Source organism: Oncorhynchus clarkii, chromosome 13, assembly GCF_045791955.1.
Source record: "Oncorhynchus clarkii lewisi isolate Uvic-CL-2024 chromosome 13, UVic_Ocla_1.0, whole genome shotgun sequence".
NCBI lineage: Eukaryota > Metazoa > Chordata > Actinopteri > Salmoniformes > Salmonidae > Oncorhynchus > Oncorhynchus clarkii.
Window position 1 is genome coordinate 48,051,235 of NC_092159.1, and position 20,706 is coordinate 48,071,940.

A 20,706-nucleotide genomic window follows, 5' to 3' on the forward strand; every position below is an offset into this window, starting at 1 on the left:
CATGAAGGTGGTTGAGATTCTTCCGTTGGCATTGAGGAGTACACCACATCAGTCACTGGATTCATCAATAAGTGCATCAATGACGTCGTCCCCACAGTGACCGTACGTACATTCCCCAACCAGAAGTAATTGATTACAAGCAACATCCACACTGAACTAAAGGGTAGAGCTGCCACTTTCAAGGAGTAGGACTCTAACCCAGACGCTTATAATAAACCCTGCTATGCCCTCCGATGAACTATCAAACAGGCAAGGTGTCAATACAGGACTAAGATTGAATCATACTACACCGGCTCCGATGCTCGTCGGATGTGGTAGGGCTTGCAAATTATTACAGACTACAAAGGGAAGCACAGCCGCAAGCTGCACAGTGACACGAGCCTACCAGATGAGCTAAATTATTTATATGCTCGCTTCAAGGCTAGCAACACTGAAGCATGCATAAGAGCATCAGCTGTTCTGGACAACTGTGTGATCACGCTCTCCGTAGCTAATGTGAGTAAGACCTTTAAACCGCTCAACATTCACAAGGCAGCAGGGCCAAACGGATTACCAGAACGTGTACTCCGAGCATGTGCTGACCAACTGGCAAGTGTCTTCACTGATATTTTCAACCTCTACCTGTCTGAGTCTGTAATACCAACATGTTTCAAGCAGACCACCATAGTGCCTGTGCCCAAAAACACTAAGGTAACCTGCTGCCTAAATGACTACCGACCCGTTCCACTCACGTCTGTAACCATTAAGTGCGTTGAAAGGCTGGTCATGGCTTACATCAACACCATTATCCCAGAAACCCTAGACCCACTCCAATTTACATACCGCCCCAAAGGATCCACAGATGACGCAATCTCTATTGCACTCCTCTCATCACTTTCCCACCTGGACAAAAGGAACACCTATATGAGAATGCTATTCATTGACTACAGCTCAGCGTTCAACACCATAGTGCCCTCAAAGCTCATCACTAAGCTAAGGACCCTGGGACCAAACACCTCCCTCTGCAACTGGATCCTGGACTTCCTGACGGGCTGACCCCAGGTGGTAAGGGTAGGTAACAACACATCTGTCACTTTGATCCTCAACACAGAGGCCCCTCAGGGGTGCATGCTCAGTCCCCTCCTGTACTCCCTGTTCATCCTTGACTGCATGGCCAGGCACGACTCCAACACCATCATTAAGTTTGCAGACGACACAACAATGATAGGCCTGATCATTGACAATGATAAGACAGCCTATAGGGAGGAGGTCAGAGACCTGGACGTGTGGTGCCAGGACAACAACCTCTCCCTCAACGTGATCAAGACAAAGGAGATGATTGTGGACTAAAGGAAAAGGAGGACCAAGCATGCTCCCATTCTCATCGGCGGGGCTCTAGTGGAGCAGGTTGAGAGCTTCAAGTTCCTTGGTGTCCACATCACCAACAAACTATCTTAAAAGTTTCTATCCCCATACCATAAGTTTCCTGAACAGCTAATCAAATACCCCCCCCCCCCCCCATTTTACTCCGCTGCTACTCTCTGTTTATTATTCATGCATAGTCACTTTAACTCTACCTACATGTACATATTACCTCAATTACCTTGGCTAACCTGTGCTCCCGCACATTGACTCTGTACTGGTACCCGCTGTATATGGGGCGGCAGGGTAGCCTAGTGGTTAGAGCGTTGGACTAGTAAACAGAAAGTTCAAGTTCAAACCCCCGAGCTGACAAGATACAAGTCTGTTAACCCACTGTTCCTAGGCTGTCATAGAAAATAAGAATTTGTTCTTAACTGACTTGCCTAATAAAATATATGTAGCCTTGCTACTGTTATTTTACTGCTGCTCTTTCATTTTTGTACTTATATATTTTTTTACTTAACACTTGTTTTTCATAAAACTGCATTGTTGGTTAAGGTAAGTAAGCATTTCACAAACTTTTGACTGGTACTGTATGTTTGTCCGCCATGAGAAGCCTATACTATACTACTATACTACTATACTATACTACTATACTACTATATTTCTTGGGTGGAATTTCCATTGTTGGACATAAAAGACTAAAAATACCAGGAAACCAGCTTCAAGTGATTTTAATATAAGAAATATGTACCTAAGTATTATCACGCATAATAGAGACACATGATCTTATACAAATGAAAGTAAGGTTTGAAAGTATTATGTTTTAGTCAAACATGTGTATGTTTGGGCTTTTTGCAGTCTACAAATGATTTGTAATCATGTGCCAGCCCCCAAACAACCGCTCCAGAGAAAATCGGCCAGCGGCTGAATCTAGTTGATGATCCCTGCTGTAGGTGGATGGGATGTGATGTACTGAAGTTGCCTCCCGCCAGGTGACAGCATTGCTTTTCAAATAATAATAGGGCGTTACGCTATTTACCACTGCTGGCTCAGTTTTCCTTTTTAAAGAGCCACTGAACACGCTGATTGGCAGGCGTGTTTTTCTGGAGAAAAACAAGATTTCAGTCTTGGGGTGTTTCCTGACCGATTCCGCGTTTGGTTAATGATGTTTGTCCGCCATGAGAAGCCTATTTCACTTCCTCAAAATCCCCATAATAAATGTAATATTACTCAAGAAATCTGTAATTATTTTTGACGTTTTTACCTAGGATGTTTTAGCTGCGTGATTTTACATCTAACTGAAGTGTGTGGTACAGTATTTCTCAAGTAAAGAAATGCAACACACGTTGTCGTATGTAAACAAAGTCGGAGCTGCTGGACCAAAATTATCCTATTTACACTTTGTAGTCAATTTTGACACACTGTTTCTGACTCATATCAATGCCACATAGGCCGTTTTCAAAGGGATTCGTTGATTTTTAAAGGCAGTGGCTCCTTAATATCATCACTCGTTATTTGTTTCACACAAATAGCTCCAAACATACACAAAGTCACAAAGGGACTGGATAGTGTTATGAAATACAACCTACTGAATCATTAAAAAAAGCCAGTAATACATCCACTTATTGAGACAGACAGAACATGTTCATTTCAAACCACCACATATAGAGATGAATGTGAGATTATGGGAATCCTCACAGCCTTGTAATATGAAAAGGGTTATTTACCGATACTGAACAAAAGAGGTTCAGTTTGAGCTGAGTTGCAGGGCTATTTCAACCTGGATGGTGGAGTCTGTAGTGGAGATGGTGGTGCCAGGCAGAACACCCATTACTCATTGTACCTGGCTCAGCATTGTACCTGGAATCTATCTCTCCCTCCCCATCCAGTCTATCAATTCCATAGACCATAAACCTCCATCGAACTTGTCCTCCTCCACACAGTTGTACAGCTGTACCAACGATTAAATCAAACACAAACAAGAATCATTAATTCCTCAGAAACATCACATAGCACCTGACCATCAGCCTTTCTGTATACATAGTTTGAGATGATAGGCTTATGTGTGAGTCATCAACAAATTATAGTGAGTCATCAATATATTATATTAAGGACATTACCATGCATTGATAAGTGTACCTGGCAAATGTCCCAGTATAGAGAAGTAACAACTCTGCTGTGGTTTTGGTTCAGTGAGGTCCTTGCCGTTTTAGTGATGATGTAATATAGCATTTCTCAAGGAGGGTCTAGGCCCCTTCCTTCCACATAAAGGTTTGCATTTCTTCAGAATTGCAGGGTGGTGAGGTAGGCCTATTCAGAAGAGGTTCTGTCTATCAGTGAGTGTGTGTTCTCATAGAGACAGACAGACATAGAGTGAGGGGGAGGGAGAGAGAAGGAGCACATGTGGCAAATGCAGATGTCTTCTCCTGAGCATAATATGTGTAATCTATAAGTAGAAAACATATTTCAACATCAGGAATATGCAGTACAGTGAAGGCTGCTGAGGGGAGGACGGCTCATAATAATCTCTGGAACTGAGCGAATAGAATGGCATCAAACACCTGGAAACAGGTGATACAGTACCATGTGTTTGATGTGGTTGATACCGTACCACCAACCTCCTGTGATACAGTACCATGTGTTTGATGTGGTTGATACCTTACCACCAACCTCCTGTGATACAGTACCATATGTTTGATGTTGTTGATACCGTACCACCAACCTCCTGTGATACAGTACCATATGTTTGATGTTGTTGATACCGTACCACCAACCTCCTGTGATACAGTACCATATGTTTGCAGGAGGACCACATGCATATGTCACAACATGGCAGCAGCAGCAATCATTTTTGTGCATGCACTTGTCGATCATTAGGGCCAATAGCATGCATGCACCATTCATTTATGCGCCTCCCTCCTCCTGGGGTATTTGAGTAGTGATTGGTGTTACTATCTGTCTTCTCCACCTACGTCACTGACCTTTAAAAAGTAGTCTACTGAGTTTAATTCAGTGTCAGATTAGAGAATAGTGTTTTGGAGAAAAGTCAACGCATACATATAGTTAGTAGAACTTCAGGTTTGGGCGACACATCTCGGGTTGGCATACATCCCCTGTATGCACAAAGTTTAGGAGTTGATTTTGAAAGTGAGTTGCGACTGCGGGTGACATCCAGTCACCACGGACGGCGCCTTATAAACAGACCGATTGGATGCCAGACGCTCTTCCTTGAGAACGGTAGAGAGATTTCTGTTGACGGGTACCACTCGTGCTCAGCATCCCAAACTGAGTTTACTTGGCAACTTCCAGCTAGTGAACGATCATTCTCACAAGCAACGGGTTGAATTGGTGAAATAAATATCAGAAACTATGCCCAGCAAAAGTGAAGATAATCGGCCAAGACTCTGCCTGCTGGAGAAAGGGGACAATGGTTATGGGTTCCATCTCCACGGTGAGAAGGGTAAGACCGGGCAGTTCATACGGCTTGTGGAGCCCGGCAGTCCGTCGGAAACTTCTGGGATTCGCGCGGGGGACCGACTAGTGTTCGTGAACGGGGAGAACGTGGAGAGCGAGAGCCATCAACAGGTTGTGTCCCGGATAAAAGCCACGGTGGGCCAGCTCGAGCTCATTGTTGTCGACCAGGACACTGAGCAACTGTTGAAAAAACACAAGATGAAGTGTCTCAAAGAATATGTCACGGAGCCCATTCCTTTACCCAGCGACGACGAGTCAGAAAGCGAAGACGTTAAGGAGAACGGGACACCATGCGGGACACCGAGAGAATCCACACCCATCCCGGGAAATAACGGAGATCACCATGGCCACGTAGAGCTCCATAGCCATGTTGAGAAAAAGCTAAGCATCAACTCTGAGAAGGTGAGTGTGCCAAAGTGCAAAACCTGAATAATCAATTAAATTCTTATTTTGGTTCATTGATGTAGCCTGGTGGTCACAGTAAGCTATATTCTGCAAATATACACTACAGATTCAGTGACAGGTTGCGTAATAGTACCACTGACACTGTCCTAGGGATTTCAATTAAACGAATGGGATGTTTTTTTAATTCATCCATTTATTCACCAGCAATGTAATTAGATTATTTAAATTGTTCAGTCTCCTGTTGTATAAGTGCGCTGGCAGAGATAACAGGTTGTAGGCGAGTCAGTTGGCTGCACATTTGTTGTGGGTGGTGGTGGTGGGGGGTATGGGGGGGGGGGGGGGGGGTATAAGAGAGGAAGGACAAACAACCTGCTTCAGCCTTGAGTTCAAGTTAATTTGACAGTGATGCTGCACACCACACACATTTGGGGGGAAAGGGCAACAACATTTTTTGTGTTGTTGTTCTGAAGTTTGAAAAAGAACTGACACTTGACATTGGGGTTGAAGAGAAAGCATTTGAGGTTTACTGAAGCAGATATCTTTGAACACACCACGTCCAACATATTTCTGGCGAATTTATGCTTTCATGACTCACAATGTAATGCACACACAATGGAACACAAGAAACAAATCAAAATACACTTCTTAGTCCTTGATTATGACCTCCTGCTGTCTATGAAAACAAATGAAGAGTTTCATTCCAAAATGCTATATATCCATTTTCAGAAATGTTGCTAAAGTAGCTTTTATTGTTTAAATAACTTATGAAAGAGATTGGTGTGTTTTTTCACTCATCTCACTCATCTCATCATGTCATGAGGTTGTTCATTGACAGACATGTATTTAAAAAAAAATCTATAACTTGATGGTTTCATTTTAGAGGGATAAATAATATATATATATATTTTTTGCAAACCGCTATATATCCGCCTCACTCTCAGAGAAATAAGTAGTTCTGCTAGGTTTTACACTGTCACATTTAACAAATAACATTTAGTTTATTAAAGAACTGGACAAATGATACATTTGTGATATGAATATTTAATTGAGTTATTTTTATTATATGAGATCTGTATATAAAACATTTAGATTTGACATTATATTCATCTTATCCAGATCAACATACAGCGCCTTACAGCCACATACAGCGCCTTACAGCCACATACAGCGCCTTACAGCCACATACAGCGCCTTACAGCCACATACAGCGCCTTACAGCCACATACAGCGCCTTACAGCCACATGCAGAGTCTTACAGCAACATGCAGCGCCTTACAGCCACATACAGCGCCTTACAGCCACATACAGCGCCTTACAGCCACATACAGCGCCTTACAGCCACATACAGCGCCTTACAGCCACATACAGCGCCTTACAGCCAGCCACATACAGCGCCTTACAGCCACATACAGCGCCTTACAGCCACATACAGCGCCTTACAGCCACATACAGCGCCTTACAGCCACATACAGCGCCTTACAGCCACATACAGCGCCTTACAGCCACATACAGCGCCTTCACAAAGTATTCACACCCCTTGACTTATTCCACATTTGGTTGTTTTACAGCCTGAATTTAACATTGATTTAGTTTAGATTTGTTGTCACTGGCTTATACACTTTACCCCATAATGTCAAAGTGGAATTATGTTTTTAGGCATTTTTTTAAATATTTTTTTTTACAAATGAATAAAAAATGAAAGCTGACATTTCTCGAGTCAGTAAGTATTCTATACCTTTGTTATGGCTAGCCTAAATACATTTGTTATGACTAGCCTAAATACATTTGTTATGACTAGCCTAAATACGTTTGTTATGGCAAGCCTAAATACATTTGTTATGGCAAGCCTAAACAAGTTCAGGAGTAAACATGTGCTTAACAAGTCACATAATAAGTTGCATGGACTCACTCTGTGTGCAATAATAGTGTTAAACATTATTTTAGAATTACTACCTCATCTCTGAACCCCACACATACAAGTACTGTAAGGTTCCTCGGTCGAGCAGTGAATTTCAAACACAGATTCAACCACAAAGACCAGGGAGGAATTCCAATGCCTCGCAAAGATGGGTACCTATTGGTAAAACATGTAAAAGCAGACATTGAATATCCCTTTGAGCATTGTGAAGTTACAATGTTAAAGTTACATGTTGGATGGTGTATCAATACACCCAGTCACTACAACGATACAGGCATCCTTCCTAACTCAGTTGCCAGAAAGGAAGGAAACATCCACCACTCAGGGATTTCACCAGGACGGCAATGGTGACTTTAAACAGTTACAGTTGAATGGCTGTGATAGGAGAAAACGGTGGATGGATTAGAAACATTGTAATTATTCCACAATACTAACTAATGGACAGAGTGAAAAGAAGAAACCCTGTACTGAATAACAATTTTCCAAAACATACATCCGGTTTGCAGTAATACTGCAAAAAATGTGGCAAAGCAACTTTTTGTCCTGAATACAAACTGTTATGTTTGGAGCAAATCCAATACAACACATTACTGAGTACCACTTTCCATATTTTCAAGCACATTGGTGGCTGCATCATGTTATGGGTATGCTTGTAATCGTTAAAGACTGGGTAGTTTTTCAGGATAAAAAAAGAAAGGGAATGGAGGTAAACACAGATCGTTGACAAAAAAAGACAATTTAATCAATTTTAATACCATTTTGTAACACAACAAAATGTGGAAAAAGTCAAGGGGTGTGAATTCTTTCAGAAGGCACTATATCACTGTCAAATACACAGTTAACAAACATTCCAGCTAAACAATGGATATATAGCGTTTTCTAAATAACACGTTTGAATATGATATATATTTTTTAAATCTGAGAACAGTAATGTTTTACACACACATGAAGGTACCAATAAACAATCATTTGTAGTGAAAAAACACACAAAAAAACACACACAAAAATTGTGGAAAAATAAACTCTTCAAATGCTCCTCACATTGTTCAATAGCCGTTTCTAACTTTATTTATTCTTTAAGGGACTACATTTAGTCTTCACGTCCTCTTAATACCCTCTAGCTAACAGCATGCACGACGTGGGTTCATTCAAACATTGAAGAAAAGAGGGGCACTCCAGAACATCTGTGCCCCCCGCCGTGTCCCGGATGTTTACCCCTGGTCCTCTCCCAGCCCCTCTCTCTGGTTCCTCTATTGCTGTGACGTAATAACCCAGACTTCTTCACTGACACTGCACTGTCTGTTTGGGTCTTTGTGTTCCAATGTGGCGTTCCGAGTGATTTGCTACCACAACAGTCTAAACAACAGTCTCACTACCATACCCTGCAGTGCCCAGCCATGACCAGCCCACTCATGTGTTGGACAGGTTGCCGCCAGCCAGACACATGTGCAGCATCTTATGGGCTGCTCGAGGGGCTCCTATACATCCTGCATATCCTGTGTATACTATGTGTACTGGATACAGTTGACATGTTTGTGACTTAAACTCCTCCACCATTACACTTCCAATAAAGCAGTTACCCACTGTGCTCTCATTACATTAATCAATATTAAGAGCAGGATTTCCAACAGGGTTTAATCTCTGAAGGTAATGAGGGTCATCTAAGAAACCTTATGAGAACCCTGTTTCCCTCACCCTTCCATGTTTCGTCCCAATATCCGAAAACACAGCAAATCCACCCCACCTATAGGCCCTGCTGTGTCCTGGCTGTGACTCTGTGTCTGCAGGGTAGTTAAATGCTGCGTCTGCCTCATCTCTTATCAGTGCTGTGTGTTAACACTACAAGGCAGAGGCCCGGTGACAGACATGACTGTGGAAGGTAGAGGACTTGTGCCACATAAAGGCACATAAATACTGTTGTGCAATGTTGAACAATCTATCAGATCCCCTCAACAGCTGAACATGTTACAGTACATCAGACCACAATATCACATTAGTTAACTCTATAGACTAGAGCAATTGAGGCTCATGGAAACAATGTACTGTGTATTAATGTACATGTAAATGTATTACTGTAAATGGCCCTCACTTGTAGAGCATCTACATGTCCTGGAAAAGTACTCAAGCACCATAGAAAAACAGCCGCAGTTGTGTTGTTGAACACACCGATTGTTCCTCTGTTTACTTTCTAACTCACCCAGATGGCCTAATGGAGTTGTGGTATTATAGTTAACACTGGTACGCACATCAGAAGGAAGTGTTCCATGAACAAACAAGCCCACTTCTGTACCGCTCATATTGGTTGAATTATAGTTTTCATATAGGACATTTAATGTTTCCCTGGTTTCTAGTGTGTTTGCTTGCTTTCTAAATGAAATAGTTAGAGAGAATACATTACTTGACAGTTTAAAGGCCCAGTGCAGGCAAACATGTGATTTTACTCTGTTTTATATTTATTTCCACACTATGAGGTTGGAATAATACTGTGTATTTGTGAAAATGATGATAATGGCCTTTAAGTGTAAGAGCTTTTTAAAAAGATAATCCTGAAATGTCAGCCTGTTTTGGTGGGATGGAGTTTTGGCCCGCCTGGTGACATCAGGTGGTAAATTAGTTAATAGACCAATAAGAAAGAGAGGTCTAATCCTCTCTGTCAATAACAGATTTCAGCTGTTATTGACAGCATTCCGAGCAAAATTATTGCCTGTGAAATTGCTCTTTGCTAAGAAGCTATTTTAGTTTGTTTTCAATTAAAATGGTTCAAAATAATCACAGTATGTTACTTCATTGTTACACAGAAATGATTTCATATTGAGATATAAACGGTTGCATTGGACCTTTAAAGAAACTCAACCTACTGCTTTAATGCTTGAAGGTTGAGAAGATCATAAGTGGTAAGCCTACATATAAGAACACTGGCAGTTTTACAACTCAGGCTTAGACGATATTACTATGTTCCAGGAATTTTCTGCCTGCATCCTGTCCGGCATTCCTCTACCCTGGCCCATGCAGTCAGTGTGACATTACACACACACACACACACACACACACACACACACACACACACACACACGCACACGCACACGCACACACACACACACACACACACACACACACACGGCCTGGGTGGTGAATACACAGCATGTTGGTTTAACAGTCTCACTGATGTCTTTAGCAACTGCCTGTCCCTGTCTTTGAAGAAAAACAGAAGAGGGGACCAAGAGGAACGCCCTCTTTGGAAACCAAGGAGGAGTTGCCTTGGTTACACTGATGTGATGTGTGCTATCCATGTTGAGTGTTGGTCTGTGTGTGTGAGAGGCAAAGTGAGAAACGGGTGTGAAGCAATGGAGAGGAGGAAAGTAGAGATGGAACGTTTTGAATGCAATCAGGAATTGCAGTCTTCTCTGTTGTTAGAAACCAAGGACAGAGATAATCTTTCCAGAACTCTGAGTTTGATTGTCTATTCCTTCTCTGATAGCCATTTACGTGGCCACTGCACACACAACAAGCCATTGGATTCAAAGGGCTTTCTCTGTTTTCCCTGCAGTAAAATGTAACCCCCATTGTAAAATGCAGTGGAGTGGGGAGGGATGCAGTAAACCAGCACACAAGTCACAACAGGTTATATTTTGGCTGCCCTTATTACACCGTTAATAGATTTAGGTGCGTCTTGTCATACTGGCTGGATCCTATGGAATCTGTCACTCTAAACATCTGATAAAATATGAAAAGGGTGTGATGCATGCCTTGAGTTGAGCCTCTAAGTGTATTTTCTATCCACAGTATCTATCTTATCTGTTTGTGTTGTTATTGTTTTGTGTGCGTGAGGCACCTAATTCCCTCCATTTGCTTTTGAGGAAAGCCCACATCAACTGAGAGGCTTTGGTCTATTGAGATTCCACTGGGAGACTGAGGAGGATGCCAGCCAGCCAGTCAGCTTGGTGCTTCTGGAGTCCTCATGAATGATTGCCTGGTTACATAAGCCTGTTTTTAATGGCAAATTACAGGAGAGAAAGAGTCCTCCGTGTGTCAGATGAAATCAACTGTGACTAGTAGGCTGAGAGTTGTGCTGTTCAGGCTGGGGCCGTTGTGTGTTCCATGACTTGGAGGAAGTCTGTAGAGAACAGTAGCATAGAGACTGCCTGGAGAGCAGCAACATGCAGACAGGCCTATAGGCATATGCCAGTTGGCTGTCTGTCTGTTTCCACCAGGTTTCTACCAGATACCAAGCCTGTAATCTACTCATTCATATAAAAGCTGCTTATTAAAGAGCATGGATCAACCACTGACACACCCACTGCCTCTAGGCTTTTTGGCCCTTGTGGTGTGCCATAGTGGGGAGAGGCTTTTGTTATAGCAAAACATGGTTCCTCAGGCATAGGAATATCCCACGTCAGTGACTGCGTAGGAGGATTCTCTCTCTATATTGTTTTATCTCCCACAGAATGGAGTGCGTGGGTTGACAATGGCTTTAATGAAATGGTTTAATCTGGTGACGAGGAGCGAGCAACTCCTAAAGATATTTGAAACCAGGGCTTTCCTTTAAGCATTCCTGGTGGATTATTTAGTGGGTTTGACCTATAGTGGGTAATAGTTTATTTACTGGGTTATAGTTATGTATTCCAGACCAAGTCTCTGGGTGTACCTCACCATGTTCACCACGACACAAAGCCTGACATTATTTATGTTAGCTTTACCAACTATTCAGCCAGACGCGGATGCCATACAATCAACAATGGCTGTTCAATAACATTGTCCTATGCCATTTAAACTCTTCATGAACTTCTCTTATGACGGTAGGCCGTCATTGTAAAATAAGAATTTGTTCTTAACTGACTTGCCTGATTTGCTTAGGCTACTGTAGCCTAGTGGTTAGAGCGTTGGGCCAGTAACCGAAAGGTTGCAAGATGAAGTTGACAAGGTAAAAATCTGTCGTTCTGCCCATGAACAAGGCAGTTAACACCCTGTTCCTAGGCCGTCATTGAAAATAAGAATTTGTTCTTAATTGACTTGCCTAGGTAAAATAAAAAAACATATTTTAGGAAACGGGCAGCCACACCTTAGTTTGTGACTCGCTCTTTAAATCTCATTAGCGTAGCTTGCTTCTGTGGGAATCTTTTCCTGGGGCCTTGGCCAGCACATAGACTCCAGAAAGCTTAGGCTGGTTTCCTGTCATTGTTGTTGGATTTAGAGAGTCAGACAGACCCCCTCCCCCTCATCCCTCATCCCCCTTCCCCCTCATCTGCTCTCTCCACAATGGGTTGCCTCTCCTGGTCACAATGAAAACTTCTAGTCTTTATTACTTTCATTTCTCTACAATTACTACAGTCTACAGCCCTCAAACTCAACTCTGGACCTCGAGCCCGTTCCGCTATTTTTTTCTCAATAGTTCTAATCAGAGACTGATTTAGACCTGGGACACCAGGTGTGTGCAAATAATGATCAGGTAGAACAGAAAAGCAGCAGGTTCCGGACCTCATAGGGTCAGTGTTACGAATCCCTTTTGGCCCGACAGTCTAGGGGGGATGGTAGTGAGACCCGTAACATAACTCATGTAAATTATAATTGTGACAAAGTGAAAGTGTGAACATAATAACCAGGACAACTGAAATCTACCGTCAAACTCAAGGTTTATTTGATAAACACACGGTAATGGGGGGAAGCAGGAAAAGGGGCTGAGCTGGACCCAAGGAAATAAACAAATATGCAAAAACACCCCTAAGCTAGACTAGCCTACTTTAACAACAGCTAACTAACTAACCAAAAATACAGTGGGTGGTCCGCCCAGTTCTAACTAGTGTATTTAACAAAGTTCACCTACGGGTAGTGTATGCCCATGGGCGACTTGTCTTGGTTTCCCCCTTTTCCCACCAGCAACAAACAAACACCATAACCAAAACAATACTCACAGGAGATGACAAAGTGATTTGGAGGTGCTCAAACAAAAGAGAGGTTAATTAATACACAGAGAGCGAGCGAAGAACAGAGATCTACAAACATGGCATTTACAAAGAGATTGAGCTACTGAAATCTATGTTTCTACCAACATGGCATTACAAAAAGATTGAGCTCTTGAACAAACAAATGATGGGGTTTTTAAACCATGGGGAAGGAACTGTGATAGGGTAGGAAACAGGAGGAGGTGTGTCTTCTGATTGATGGGTTGATTGTTGACTGATTGGGGAGTAATGATTTTCACCTGTGAGGGGAGAAGGAGAGAAAAGAAACACACACAGGATACACAGACACAGGATACCTGTATCCGTAACAGTCAGAGTTGAGTACCCCTGGTCTACAGTATACACACAGTAAAGTGTTGTTCATGCTAGTGAATAACATGCTAACTAACGTGGGCTGTTTAAGTCAAAGTCAAAACCTCTTACTGTAGTTGATGGCATTCCTTGTAACTTTGGTCAAATCTGGTAGACTAGAGCAGTGTTTCCCAACTCCAGGCCTCCATTATCTCTAACAGTACACTTTCTTATTGTAGCCCAGACAAGCACACCTGATTCAACTTGTCAACTAATCATCAAGCCTTCAATGAGCTGAATCAGGTGAGTTTGTCTGGTGCTACAGCAAAAATGTGTGTTGTTGGGGGTACTGGAGGACTACTCCATTGTTTTTGATGTGTGGTCGCGTGTAGGGTGTCTGTCTTCATGTGTATTTGCTCAATCGTGTGTGTGTGTGTGTGTGTGAGAGAATGTTTGGGAGTCACCCTTTCCTTTCCTCCTCTTTGTTGAGCAGTGTGTTCCAGAGGAAACGGTCAACATGACAAGAGAGACAGGGTGGAGGTCTAAACACAGGGTCACAGGATTCATTGTGTTTCAATAGACGGATCCATTTATTTGTGTACTGTGCAGTCAGTGTGTGTGTGTGTGTGAGAGTAGGTTGTGCCAACTTGTGTGTGTGGTGTCAACTTGTGTGTATTTGTTTGTAGAGGGTAAGAGTTTAGGAGCTTGTGATTGTATTATGTAACTAACTCTGTCTTACACACCCCCTCTAGGCTCTACGGTCAGTCCTGTACATCTGCTTCTCTAATAAGGGTTTAGTTGTATTATACAGACTGTGATTTTGGCCTTAGATCTACTGCACACAATAGTAGCCTATAATTGTAGGCATCACATGGACAGAGAGGTGTATTGGAAGTCCCTCACTGTAGGTCACTGGGCTTCCTGCTCTGCTCAGTGTGTTCTGTCTCCAGTCTTGTCTGGGGCCCAGGGTGGAGCTCTGGCCATACATTCACACCCACCATGGCCCTCTTCCTGAGACCCAGTGGCTTTGTCTGAGGAGCGGGTTGTGTGTGTGTGTGTGTGAGAGAGAGTGGATGGTAGTGGGTTTGTAGTGAAGTGAACGAGTGACTGGCCCAAAACAGCAGCCCCACCGTCTCTCCTACAGTTAGGGCCACGGGCCAGGATGGGGTGGAAGTGGAGGGGAGCTCCCTGGGATGCAAGAGGGGAGAATGCTACAATGCCACATTCCATTTCTCATTCCATACCCCTCAGGGTTCATAACCCCTCCTTGACAATGAGAGAAAGGGCCGCACCCTCCAAGGATAGGAGGGGGGGGGGGCGTGCCCAGCGATGACACCAGAGAGTACAGGCATAGTGTTTATACATACAGGCATAGTGTTTATACATACAGGCAGTGATTATACATACAGGCATAGTGTTTATACATACAGGCATAGTGTTTATACATACAGGCATAGTGTTTATACATACAGGCAGTGTTTATACATACAGGCAGTGTTTATACATACAGGCATAGTGTTTATACATACAGGCACAGTGTTTATACATACAGGCACAGTGTTTATACATACAGGCACAGTGTTTATACATACAGGCAGTGTTTATACATACAGGCATAGTGTTTATACATACAGGCATAGTGTTTATACATACAGGCATAGTACAGGCATAGTGTTTATACATACAGGCAGTGTTTATACATACAGGCAGTGTTTATACATACAGGCAGTGTTTATACATACAGGCATCGTGTTTATACATACAGGCATAGTGTTTATACATACAGGCATAGTGTTTATACATACAGGCAGTGTTTATACATACAGGCAGTGTTTATACATACAGGCATAGTGTTTATACATACATGCATAGTGTTTATACATACAGGCATAGTGTTTATACATACAGGCATAGTGTTTATACATACAGGCAGTGTTTATACATACAGGCAGTGTTTATACATACAGGCATAGTGTTTATACATACAGGCACAGTGTTTATACATACAGGCACAGTGTTTATACATACAGGCATAGTGTTTATACATACAGGCATAGTGTTTATACATACAGGCACAGTGTTTATACATACAGGCACAGTGTTTATACATACAGGCATAGTGTTTATACATACAGGCAGTGTTTATACATACAGGCATAGTGTTTATACATACAGGCATAGTGTTTATACATACAAGCATAGTGTTTATACATACAGGCAGTGTTTATACATACAGGCAGTGTTTATACATACAGGCATAGTGTTTATACATACAGGCATAGTGTTTATACATACAGGCATAGTGTTTATACATACAGGCATAGTGTTTATACATACAGGCATAGTGTTTATACATACAGGCATAGTGTTTATACTGTGTGTGTTCTGTCTGAAAGGGTTTCTATGGAGGTATGAAAGGCCAGGGGTATAATATATTCTACCATCGTGGGTGTATGATGTTGGTTTCTGCAGTGTTGGTGAGCTTGGTTATGTTATCAAAGCTGACTACAGTCTGACAGCAAAGTGTGAGCAAATGTTTATCACATGTTGACCATCCACAGCCTGAATGATGCCACAGGATGTCACAACGTTCTCTTTCACTTATTCATCCCTCTCATCCTTTCCTAGCCCTTTTCCTCTCCCCTCTGAGCTAGCAGTATGATCTAATCTTCATCATTGTCTCTGTCAATCTGTGCAGTGACAGGTTCTCTGGGGCTGGGCTCAGTTGGATGTGGGAGACATTTTGTGTGCCTGCAACTCGTTGGGTGGAGGTCAGAGACAGGAAGCATGGCCTCACAGATAAACCATGTTGACTCCTCAGGCCTGGTACCTGATAGGGTAGGACTAACACACTGATACTAACACACTGATAGAGAGCCATAGGGATGGAGGAGGGACAGCTGCTTTAGAAAGGTGTGTCCTGAGAAGAGACAGAACTAGAGATTTGAATGGAAAGGATGTCTGGGGATGCCGGGCACTTCAGTACCTAATCAGGGCACACCCACCCATTAGTGTTAAAATATCAACATGGGCATCCCCCATAATTGCTGTGATTGACAATGATCGTAGCGAACCCACTACGAGTGACTTTTAATTCGAACCCTTGGCAGAGCCATCCCACAGGTGCCCAGTATGTTCCAACTTCAAATAGAGGTGGACAGTAGCAGTGGTGGAAAAAGTACTCAATTGTCATACTTGAGTAAACATGAAAATACCTCAATAGAAAATGACTCAAGTAAAAATGAAATTTAGCCAGTAAAATACTACTTGAATAAAAGTCTAAAAGTATTTGGTTTTAAGTATACTTAAGTATCAAAAGTAAATGTAATTGCTAAAATATACTTAAGTATCAAAAGTAAAAGTATAAATCCTTTCTCATTTCTTATGTTAAGCAAACCAGACGGCACATTTTTCTTGTTTTTTTATTTATGTATAGCCAGGGGCACACGCCAACACTCAGACATCATTTACAAACAAAGGATTTGTGTTTAGTGAGTCTGCCAGATCAGAGGCAGTTGGGATGACCAGGGATGTTCTCTTGATAAGTGTGTGAGTTGGACATTTTTTCCTGTCCTGTAAAGCATTCAAAATGTAACGAGTACTTTTGGGTGTCAAGGAAAATGTATGGAGTAAAAAGTACATTATTTTCTTTAGGAATGTAGTGAAGTAAAAGTTGTCAAAAATATAAATACCCCCCCTCCCAAAAAATACTAAAGTAATACTGTTAAGTATTTTTACTTAAGTACTTTACACCACTGGACAGTAGAGCACCATTGTTCACCCCTGCCACACTGACTGAAAAAACAGGTTTACAACAGTGAGTTTGTCAGTCAGAAACATATTAACTCTCTCCCCTATAGGGGTTTGAAAGGGTCACTAAACTAAGCTCTTGTCGAAATTACACATGACAATCACGAGGCTAAGGATTTGTCCTATTCCACTGAGTAACCATGGAGCTTTTGACTTTGTCATCTCTGAGGTTATTCTTTCACCTGATCAAGGGGTGTTGCTCAGCTTTCTACCACTTATTAAAAGCCCAGGAGTTAGAGGCCCTGTTTAAAAGTTGCTGTGGTAGCAGGCGGTAGCAGTGGGCTGACTGCATGACAGATCTATTGTATATAGAGGACTGTTGAGTGCGTGCGGAATGCCTGGGTTGATGATTTGCGGGGCGCGTGGCAGAGGAGGCTGCCTAGACTTTGGACATTATCGACTGCACAAAATGCAGCCATGTGCAGCATGGAAAACTCTGCGAGAGCCAATGCCTTTCAGGCACAGCAAGACACATTCTCTGTCCATTACAGCTGCAGTAGAATATCTCTTGTATGGCGTTATCATGAATTATAAAGTGGGTGGTTCAAACCCTAAATGCATCGGACCGTATACCAAGGGTATGACAAAAAATTGCAATTATTACATTGGTAACCAGTTTTATAATAGCAATAAGGCACCTCCGGTTGTTGTGATATATTGCCTATATGCCACGACTAAGGGCTGTATCCAGGCACTCCACGTTGCGTCGTGCTTAAGAACAGTCCTTAGCCATGGTATATTGGCCATATACCACACCCTCTCGGGCCTTACTGCTTAAGAATAACATGATTTAACATGAGTCTTTTTCCTGGATGTTGCCCTGTAGTTGAGTCACTCAGAGACCCTGGCATTCTGTAGTAATAATGACACACGTTACCCGGCTACAATATGATGATGTCCTGGTGAATACACAGTAGTTACACTTCACTGGCTTCACATGGGGAAAACATGAACCAGGCATCTGGCAGAGTGGCAGCCGCTGGCATGGTGTATGAAGCTGTTTTCAAGCTGGTGAGGTGGTGACTTTGACAGCTGCCTTAGTGTTCCATTAGAAAGGCCCTCTGTGTCAAATATGGTCAGGGGAAGATAATGAGAGGATGGACGATGCAAATTGCCTGAGATCATTAACCTTTGATATATTTTACTAGAGCTCATCATGGTGTTTTACAGCTCTCCACATCAGATCAGGTTTTTATGGGATGACATCTCTGCTGTCAATCATTGACTCAGGTGCTGAAGAGACAGTGAAGCTCTATTGACAGGGGTTTAGGTAAATAGTAAATATGGGTTAATATCAGGTAAGTATGAACTGAAAACAGCTACAAAAGAGTGAAATAAGTGATTTTGGTTGGTTTATGCCTCCCAGGTATAAACAAGATCAGTCAGTTTTAGTGACCGTTCTTTGTCAGAAGTATTTTTTAGGTGTTGCAGCTGTGTGGTGCCAGTTAAACAGAAGCTGTGGTGATACTGTACCTTATCTGGCATATACTGCTTCCTGAGGGGGTCGTGTGTTATGGTGAACTGGGTTATATCATGCTCTGGGTGGGGGCTGTCAAATCTGTAACTTTCAGAAGAGATAGATTAAGAAAGAAGCATCACCTGCAGCTGCAGATAGTTGAACATCTCAGGCTTAATGATGCAGGTTAACAGTTGTGTGTAGATAAACTGTACTCTTAGAAAAAAGGGTTCCAAAAGGAGAACCCTTTTGGATTCCATGTAGAACCCTCTGTGGAAAGGGTTCTATGTGGAACCCAAAAGGGTTCTACCTGGAACTAAAAGGGTCTACCTAGTACCAAAAAGTGTTATACAAAGGGTTCTCCAATGGGGACAGCCAAAGAACCCTTTTAGGTTATAGATAGCACCTTTTTACAGGTTTGCTTGTTGGCGTGTGCGTTGGTTTGTTAGCATGTTCAGGCTGGTTGGTTAGTTCGTGTGTGCAGTAGGCCTACAATGGTTTTCTGGCCCTCAGTAGAGTGTATGCAGACAAAATTCACATTCTACAGCACAACAGCAGAGTCATGTCTTAATTGTAAATCTAAGAATGACTCAATAATCTATGCCTTCTGGGAATGCTTTAAATCTGGAAGTTGTGGGCGGAGTTAGAAAGTTGACCTTCACAAGTATTACCATGTAAATCTACTTTTAATCCATCTGTCTGCATATTTCAAGACATGGCGTATGGGGGTGTAGTGAGATATTCAATGGGTTGGACAATTCTCTTCTCATCTTGAAAAAACGTATATACTTAACTGGAAATCAACCAATCCTTCATCGTTAAAACAATGGAAAGGTCAATTGCTTTATTATGTAAATGTTGAAAGTGCGTGGGTGACGAAGAGAAACAGGATGGTGCAGTTTGAGGCCATGAGAGGGATGCAGATGCTGGAGAGGGGAGTGTGAGCAGGTGGGTCTGGGTAGGTGTGATGTCGTTGATGTTTGTGCATGTTTCGTATTGTTAAAAAATGTATATAATAATCATACACATTTTTTTGAGTGTAGGCAAACAGAGAGAAGAAGTGTGTCTCGGCTTGAGGTTAGTTGCAATTGAAAGCCCGGTACGTAGCAGGAAGGAAGAAATGGGCTCAACCAGAGTCATTATCTCCAATGACCTACCTGCTCCACAGCTCCCCTTCCTAGACTTGGACTGGATGACGATGACATGATGGCTGTTCTATTTTTGCATCAGGCCATATTAAAACATCTGGCACAATTGGCAGTCAGGGAAAGCCTGGTTTTGAATTATGACTCAAATGCTTTTAGTCAGTTTCAAGTAAGACCCCAAGGTTTGTTAATGTGTTTGTTCGTACTGAAAGTGTTCCACTTGTTCATATGAAACTAGGGCTTCTGGTTGAGCCCACGTGTCCACAGTCGTAGGCCATAGATGATGGTGATCACAATATTTTTTCTTCCCTAAAAAGAAGATAGAGATGGTTCTTGGTAAGGTACTGCTTCTCCTTCCTCCTGTCACCTCCATATTGAGGGTGTTAGTGAGTCCCTCCATGAGAATGACAGAGGACTTTTCCCATTATGGCGTCTGTGAGCGCACTGGCAGCGCCATTGAGCCCATCTCCATTTTGAAGTAGTCAGTTTTCTTCTTCTACTACTTCAGAGTTGGTAAACAAACTGAAAGGGTGCATACTGCAGCTGGAGTGTGTTGTCTGAACAGGTATAAAGTCAAGGTTGGTGATTTACTGTCACTTCAGTTATGGAATGTTTGCTCAGGTCCCACCTGATGACCTGGATGGAATTATGTGATCCTTCCTTAACTTCAAAATGGTGAAAGTCCTCAATGGCGCTGCCCTTGCGAAAAGGGGCTTTCCGGGCACTAGAGTCCTCTATCATTCTCTCTGGTGACAGCCAATGACCTGTCAGAACAGCTCCGACCACTGACTTACTGTAAGTCACAGCTTTAGAAAGGGATGAGCCTCTGTGCCTCTAAATCCTCGTAGCTGTAAAACAGTGCTGTCACATTTGCTTGATGGTTTCGGTAACCAGTATGTAGAA

The 20,706-nt window shown here is 42.4% G+C and overlaps 1 protein-coding gene across 1 annotated transcript in view; it reads left to right on the forward strand.

The window, feature by feature from the left end:
• Nucleotides 1–4,294: 4,294 nt before the first annotated feature.
• Nucleotides 4,295–20,706, forward strand: part of LOC139364945 (Na(+)/H(+) exchange regulatory cofactor NHE-RF1-like) — a 37,338-nt gene continuing 20,926 nt past the window's right edge. Inside the window, exon 1 of the mRNA XM_071102214.1 lies at nt 4,295–5,220. Coding sequence (XP_070958315.1) covers nt 4,714–5,220 — 507 coding nt within the window. The 5' untranslated portion in view covers nt 4,295–4,713. The remainder of the gene's footprint in view (nt 5,221–20,706) is intronic.